The sequence below is a fragment of the Staurois parvus genome, unplaced genomic scaffold (assembly GCF_062004578.1).
Source record: "Staurois parvus isolate SC_StPar_1 unplaced genomic scaffold, SC_StPar_1.0 ptg001140l, whole genome shotgun sequence".
Classification (NCBI taxonomy): domain Eukaryota; kingdom Metazoa; phylum Chordata; class Amphibia; order Anura; family Ranidae; genus Staurois; species Staurois parvus.
Window position 1 is genome coordinate 115754 of NW_028318936.1, and position 8043 is coordinate 123796.

The following is an 8043-nucleotide window of genomic DNA, read 5'->3' on the forward strand; positions in this document are numbered from 1 at the left end:
TACTGGTTCCGGACAATTATTGTTTATTAATGGTTCTAGCCAATTTTTGTGGCCATTTATTATTTTTAATTTAGCCAATTGTTGTTTATTAATAGTTCCGCCCAACTGTTGTTTATTAATGGTTCCGGCTAATTGTTGTTTATTAATGGTTCTGGCCAATTGTGTTTTATTAATGGTTCTGCCCAATTTTTGTGGCCATTTATTATTTTTTACTTTGGCGAATTGTTTTTTATTAATGGTTCTGGACAAGTTTTGTGGCCATTTATTATTTTTACTTTGGCCAATTGTTGTTAATTAATGGTTCTGAACAATTGTTGTTTATTAATGGTTCCAGCCAATTGTTCTTTATTAATGGTTCTGGACAATTTTTGTTTATTAATAGGTCCGGCCAATTGTTGTTTATTAATTTTTTGGAAAATGAAAAAATAAAAAAAATTAGTTTCACTCTTTTTTTTTTACATAGTTTCACCAGTGCAGTACAGCATCATCATATAACTGGCATGGCGGTGATCAGGGACACTGACTGGTGACAGTATGAAAAAAATATATATATTTTTTTTTTTTATATATTTTTTATTTTATATTAATTTTTTTTCTTTTTTTTAAGATTTTTTTTTCATATTTCACTATGACCAAAGTAGTACAATATTACCATAGTAACATTGTACTACTTTTAGGAAGTGATCAGTATTTTTTTTTTTACACAATTTGTTTACAGCAAAGAATTACTTTGCTATAAGCAAGCATTTACCTGAATGACATCGATTCATTCAGGGGGGTTTTTTTTTGTGCTTAGCTGTGATTTGGCCACAGCTAATCACATGACATGTGCATGTGATTAGCTGTGACCATTCACAGCTATACACTAGTATACAATGGATAGCATGAATGAAGCCATCCATTGTATACAACTGTCATGTGACCTGCTGTGATTGGTCATAGCAGGTCACATGGTACCGGCAACGGGGGCCGATACTCAGATCTGTCATCGGCCGTGTCCGAGGTACACGGCCGGTGACAGATCGCGCCGCTGCGCGGCTCTGCTGGAGCGCAATCTGTGCATGTGCGGGAGGACGCCATATGGCGTCCACCCGGAACGCTGATGACATTTGCCGGCCGCCATTCGGCCATAGGGCAAGCGGCAAATGGTTAAAGGGTGTCTCAGGACCGTCCATCATTTTAAAGGGTGCCTTGGGACTGTCCATCATTTTAAAGGGTGCCTTGGGACTGTCCATCATTTTAAAGGGTTTCTCGGGACTGTCCATCATTTTAAAGGGTGCCTCAGAACCGTCCATAATTTTAAAGGGTGTCTTGGGACAGTCCATCATTTTAAAGGGTGTCTCGGAACAGTCCATCATTTTAAAGGGTGCCTTGGGACTGTCCATAATTTTTAAAGGGTGCCTTGGGACTGTCCATCATTTTAAAAGGTGTCTCTGGACCGTCCATCATTTTAAAGGGTGCCTCGGGACCGCCCATCGTTTCAAAGGGTGCCTCGGGACTGTCCATAATTTTAAAGGGTGCCTCGGGACTGTCCGTCGTTTCAGAGGGTGCCTCGGGACAGCCCATCATTTTAGAGGATGCTTGGAACTTTCCATCATTTTAAAGGGTGTCTCTGGACCGTCCATCATTTTAAAGGGTGCCTCGGGACCGCCCATCATTTTAAAGGGTGCCTCGGGACCGCCCATCATTTTAAAGGGTGCCTCGGGACTGTCCATAATTTTAAAGGGTGCCTCGGGACTGTCCATAATTTTAAATGGTGCCTTGCGACTGTCCATAATTTTAGAGGGTGCTCGGAACTGTCCATCATTTTAAAGGGTGTCTCGGGGCCATCCATCATTTTAAAGGGTGGCTTTGAACTGTCCATCATTTTAAAGGGTTTCTCAGGACTGTCCATCATTTTAAAGGGTGCTCGGAATTGTCCATCATTTTAAAGGGTGTCTTGGGACCGTCCATCATTTTAAAGGGTGTCTCGGAACAGTCCATCATTTTAAAGGGTGCCTTGGGACTCCATAATTTTGAAAGGGTGCCTTGGGATTGTCCATCATTTTAAAAGGTGTCTCTGGACCGTCCATCATTTTAAAGGGTGGCTATGGACTGTCCATCATTTTAAAGGGTGGCTATGGACTGTCCATCATTTTAAAGGGTTTCTCGGGACTATCCATCATTTTAAAGGATGCCTCAGAACCGTCCATAATTTTAGAGGGTGATTCGGGACTGTCCATAATTTTAAAGGGTGCCTTGGGACTGTCCATAATTTTAAAGGGTGCCTCGGGACAGTCCATCATTTTAAAGGGTGTTTCGGGACCGTCCATCATTGTAAAGGGTGCCTTCGGACTGTCCGTATTTTAAAGGGTGCCTCGGGACTGTCCATCATTTTAAAGGGTTCCTCAGAACCGTCCATAATTTTGAAGGGTGCCTCGGGACAGTCCATCATTTTAGAGGGTGCTCGGAATTGTCCATCACTTTACAGGGTGTCTTGGGACCGTCCATTTTAAAGGGTGTCTCGGAACAGTCCATCATTTTAAAGGGTGCCTTGGGACTGTCCATAATTTTAAAAGGTCGCCTTGGGACTGTCCATCATTTTAAAAGGTGTCTCTGGACCGTCCATCATTTTAAAGGGTGCCTCGGGACCGCCCATCATTTTAAAGGGTGCCTCGGGACCGCCCATCATTTTAAAGGGTGCCTCGGGACCGCCCATCATTTTAAAGGGTGCCTCGGGACCGCCCATCATTTTAAAGGGTGCCTCGGGACTGTCCATAATTTTAACGGGTGCCTTGCGACAGTCCATAATTTTAGAGGCTACTCGGAACTGTCCATCATTTTAAAGGGTGCCTCAGGACAGTCCATCATTTTAAAGGGTGACTCGGGACCGTCCATAATTTTAGAGGGTGACTCGGGACTGTCTAGAATTTTAAAGGGCGCCTCGGGACAGTCCATCATTTTAAAGGGTGTCTCAGGACCACCCATAATTTTAGAGGGTGACTCGGGACTGTCCATCATTTTAAAGGGTGCCTGGGGACTGTCCATAATTTTAAAGAGTGCCTTGGGACTGTTGGTAATTTTAGAGGGTGGCTTGACTGAAAAAAGATTGAGAAACACAGCCCTAGAAAGTGCAGCAAGGACCATTATTTTCCCCCAAATAAAATAGGCTAATCATAAAAAAAAGTAATAAAGAAGGAAACACAGTGCATGCAATATTTTATTATTTTTTAATCAGACATTTAGCATTTAGCTAAATGATATTTCACATCAAATGGCTTCCAGTTCATGGCTTAACAGGTTCCAGAAACTTTGCAAGACACTGAACTCAGCAAGCCCGTGGCCGCACCCTTGAGAGCACTTATGCCGAATTTCTTGATTGCGTCCAAAACACCTCTTTTTACTTCTTCATCTACAACGTCCTCTTCCTCTTCATCGGCACCTCTCCTGGAAGAAGACACAGTTATCGTTACATAAAACAACATTGATTACAACATAAAAAAACTGTATTTCCCTGGGAACAAAAATGGTTATTTTTTTGGACATTATAAAAATAATAATAATAATGATAATAATAATAATAATAATAACATAAAACAACGTGGATTATAACATCAAAAACATATTTCACTGGGAACAAAAATGTGTATTTTTTTGGAAATAATAATACCATAAAACAACATTGATTATGACATAAAAAAACTGTATTTCACTGGGAACAAAAATGCGTATTTTTTTTGGACATTATAAAAATAATAATAATAACAATAACAACATAAAACTACATTGATTATAACATAAAAAAAACTATTTCTCTGGAAACAAAAATGTGTATTTTTTAAAAAATAATAATAATATAAAACAACATTGATTACAACATAAAAAAACTTATTTCACTGGGAACAAACATGAGTATTTTTTTGGACATTATAAAAATAATAATAATAATAATGATAATAACATAAAAATACATTGTTTACAACATATAAAACTGTATTTCACTGGGAACAAAAATTTTAAATTTTTTGGACACAGTGGAGGAGATTTACTAAAACTGGGGAGTGCAAAATCTTAGATTGTAAGCTCCCAGGGCCAGGGCTCTCTTAACCCCTTTGCATTGAACTGTATCATTGCTGCATTGTCTTCCTTTATGTCGTAAAGCGGTGAGTAAACTGTTGGCGCTATATAAATCCTGTATTATTATAATAATAATAATAACATAAAAACATTGTATTTCATTGGGAACAAAAATGTTGATTTTTTTTTACATTATAATAATATTAACATAAAACAACATTGATTATATTTAAAAAAAACTGTATTTCACTGGGGAAAAGAAATGTGTATTTTTTGGACACAGTGGAGGAGATTTACTAAAACCGGAGAGTGAAAACTCTGGTGAAGCCAATCAGCTGCTAACTTCAGCTTGTTCAATTAGCCCCCTTACTCCTAAGGGTAAAATAAATCTTAATGCCCAAGGAAAATTTGACAACTTTGACATGCGTTAGTTAAACCGTACATCCCATCACAACTACTTTGTACATCCAGGTGGATTCTACCGCATTTGTTTTCAGGACAAATTGGGCTTTCGTTTAATGGTAAATGGTAATGGATATCTCCTGATTTTTTTCTTATTATCAAAGGAAAACCGGCCCAAAATAGTAAAAAAAAAAAAAGTTTTTTTTTTTTTAATTTAGCTGCATGTTTTTTGTTACTACCATAACTTACCACCAAAGCACAAACCAAAATAAATTCTCCATCTCCTGACAATCGCAGCGATACTATATATGTGTATGTTACTTGTTGTTTGTACCTGTAATAGAGCCCAGAAACAATAGGGCGCATTGTGCTTCTTTTTTTTTTTTTGTCCTACCTAAAATACACTGAAACTGGCACCAACTGACACTGATACCAATGTAAAAAAATAAATATATATATATATATATATATATATATATATATATATGTGTGTATGTTATTTGTTGCTTGTACCCATAGTACAGCCCAAAAACAATAGGGCGCATTGGGCTTTTTTTTTTTTCCTTTTGTCCTACCTAAAATACACTGAAATTGACACCAACTGACACTGATACCAATTTAAAAAAAAATAAATCTTTGACCCGGACCCTGACCCAAACACTAACCCTGGCACTGAAGTAGATCAAACCTCAATCTAGGTATTTTTCTTTCTTTTTTTTATATTTTTGCTTATTTATTTACACACAGCTTTTTGTTTTTTGTTTTTTTTCTCTCTGCAAGGAGAGAGAGAGAGACATATAATGTATCTCTCTTCTCCATTCAGAGAGAAAAAAAAAAAAAAAAAAAACAAGGGGTGGGTTTCACAGTGACTGATCGCTGTAATAGCCAATCAGAGGCTATCACAGCGATCATGTGACCCGGAATCAGGAGTTCCGGGTCCTGATTGTTAGAACGGGACCCGGGGCTCTCAGTGACACCGCGGTCTTTGTGCGTGTGACGCGATCCCAGCACAAAGACAGGTACTGAGCTGGCTAAGCCAAGACCGGCAGGTCAGTAGTCCAACCACATGCTGGGAAGGTGTCACGGGTCATTTTTTATCCAACACTGTTCCCCTGTACTGTGTGACAGAGCTGTGCAAATTCCAGGACTCAATAAACAGATGTAAAATTATTTGGTAGCTAAAACAACGCTCATACCCACATGAAAAATATATCTTCAATATATTTAGAAACAAAAAATTATACAAACGACATATATTTATAATATATTGTCCTACACAAATATATTTTAACAAGTATTCCAAAAATGTAAATTAAAATATATTTTCCAAAGGCATATATTTAAAAATATATTTTCTAGATATTTTTGAACATCTACATAAAATGCATTTAAACATAGATTTTTAAATATACTTAAAATATATTTTTTTTCCATGTGGGTATATGCAGTTCACCGATATGTTTAGCTGTTTGACCAGAATTAAGTCTATACTTCCCACATGGAAGAAAAATATATTTTAAATATATTTTTAAAAATACAATTCTTACTATATTCTTCCCAAATATATTGACGTTTCAAATACTACAATTTTGGCCATAGTCAATATATTTAAAAAAATGTATTTCAATATATTTGTGAATATATTATTAAAAATATTTTCAGAACACATGCTACAATATATATCAAAGTGTAATTTGGAATGCATTTAAAAGTATATTTAAAAATCTGTTTTAAATGCATTTTTTTAGATGTTCAAAAATATCTGGAAAATATATTTTGAAAAATATATTTTTAAATATATGCCTTTGGAAAATATATTTTAATTTACATTTTTGGAATACATGTTAAAATATATTCATGTAGGCTAATATATTGTAAATATATGTCGCATGTATACTTTTTTTTTCTAAATCTATTGAAAATATATTTCTCTTCCATATGGGAATATGCATTTCACCGATATGTTTAGCTGGTTTACCAGAATTAAGTCTATACTTGTATTTAAAAAAGTCTTCTACATACTTACTCTTCCTCACAGAGAGATAAGGTGATGGTCCCAAGAAAGAAAAAGAGCAACAGGGATTTTTTCAAGGTGAACATCTTTGGGCTCTGTGGTCCATTTGGATCCATGGAAAGAAAAAGAAGACAAAATGGAAAATATAACTCAAAAATAATACGAGATCCCCTAATGTTAGCCATACATAAAATGGTTGTTCCAACACAATAAAAGGTCCGAGCTCTAAACCAGTGGTCTCCAAACTGTGGCCTGGGGGCCAGATGTGGCCCTTTGCTTGCCTTTGCCTGGCCCTTGGGGCGCTATTCCATCAATTGACAACAGTGATGGTTCTATTATTCCCATTGATGCCAACAATGAGGCCTTCTTCTTCCCATTATAATCACCCACATGGAAGAAAAATATATTTTAAATATATTTTAAAAATACATTCTTAATATATTCTTCCCAAATATATTGACATATATTTCAGATACTACAATTTTGGCCATATTCAATATATTTGTGAATATTGAACATCTAAAAAAATGCATTTAAACATAGATTTTTAAATATATTTGTAAATGCATTCCAAATTTCACTATGAAATATATTTTTAATAATATATTCACAAATATATTGGAAATATGGCCAAAATTGTAGTATTTGAAATATATGTCAATATGTTTGGGAAGAATATATTAAGAATGTAGTTTTTAAAATATATTTAAAATATATTTTTCTTCCATGTGAGAATTTCCATCAAAATTGTAAAAAAGATTCCCATACAGAATACAAAAACTAAAACGTTACGTGATCCTCATCATAATGTCTCATAATATATGGTTTAATTCTAGGTTATGAGAAAGATGATAGGAGGAACTTTGCCAGCATTTGTAATAAAAATAAATTAGAGGAGTAATTTATACTTTACAGGAAAGCTGAAGACCGCGGATTAATTTCCTAAAAATAAAATATAATAGAATTAATAATATAATAAAGATATTCCAGCGTATACTTACCAGGGAGGTCAGCTGGTGCTGAGAATGTAGACAGATGGAAGACTTCAGTGGAAGGTCTACTCTACGAAGAACAGGGTTGGCTTATATAATAGAAGAAACAAGTTGAGTACACAGAAGGTTTAATTAAAAATTAATTTAGAAGTCACATCGTTCTCAGGAAAGCATAACTGATAACACATGAATTTCTGAAAATATTTACCTCGTAGCCTCCAGGTGGGACAAACATCAGCACCCAAGAAGCATTCCAAATATCTCCTGATCTGCTATTTAGACATGTTTAATTGTGAGAGTTCAAGTGTTTTTTTACTTTTTTTTTCTATTAAATTGGAAATTGGTTTTATTACTCCATGAGAGTCTCTTTCTTCTATTCTTAACTCTGCGGACGACATTGGGGACAATTGAGGGGGAGAGTATTTGGAGATCCAGCAGGATCCTGGTGTTGATGTTTTTAGAGCGAAATGTCTCCATGTTTTGAAGGGGATCCCACACTTTTTTTGTGGTATGGGGTCCATAGGACTGTTGCTGTGGCCAATTGTTGATTTTTACTTTTACCAGTTGTTGTTTATTAAT

The 8043-nt window shown here is 35.7% G+C and overlaps 1 protein-coding gene across 1 annotated transcript; it reads right to left on the reverse strand.

Moving 5' to 3' along the window:
- Positions 1 to 3181: 3181 nt before the first annotated feature.
- LOC149439257 (brevinin-2MT1-like) lies at positions 3182 to 7549 on the reverse strand. Its single transcript, XM_089659242.1, has 3 exons — positions 7474 to 7549; positions 6485 to 6567; positions 3182 to 3426 (listed from the first exon to the last, which is right to left on the reverse strand). The coding sequence occupies exons 2-3, from the start codon at positions 6556 to 6558 to the stop codon at positions 3273 to 3275; spliced, it is 228 nt and encodes a 75-aa protein (XP_089515368.1). The 5' UTR covers positions 6559 to 6567; positions 7474 to 7549; the 3' UTR covers positions 3182 to 3272.
- Positions 7550 to 8043: the final 494 nt, after the last annotated feature.

Bases quoted from the DNA above. Each gene is read 5' to 3' on its own strand.
- LOC149439257 (XM_089659242.1), bottom strand. From the start codon at position 6,558: ATGTTCACCTTGAAAAAATCCCTGTTGCTCTTTTTCTTTCTTGGGACC. The intron at 3,427-6,484 runs GTAAGTATGTAG...GTCTTCTTCCAG, and splicing joins TTATCTCTCTGTGAGGAAGA to GAGAGGTGCCGATGAAGAGG.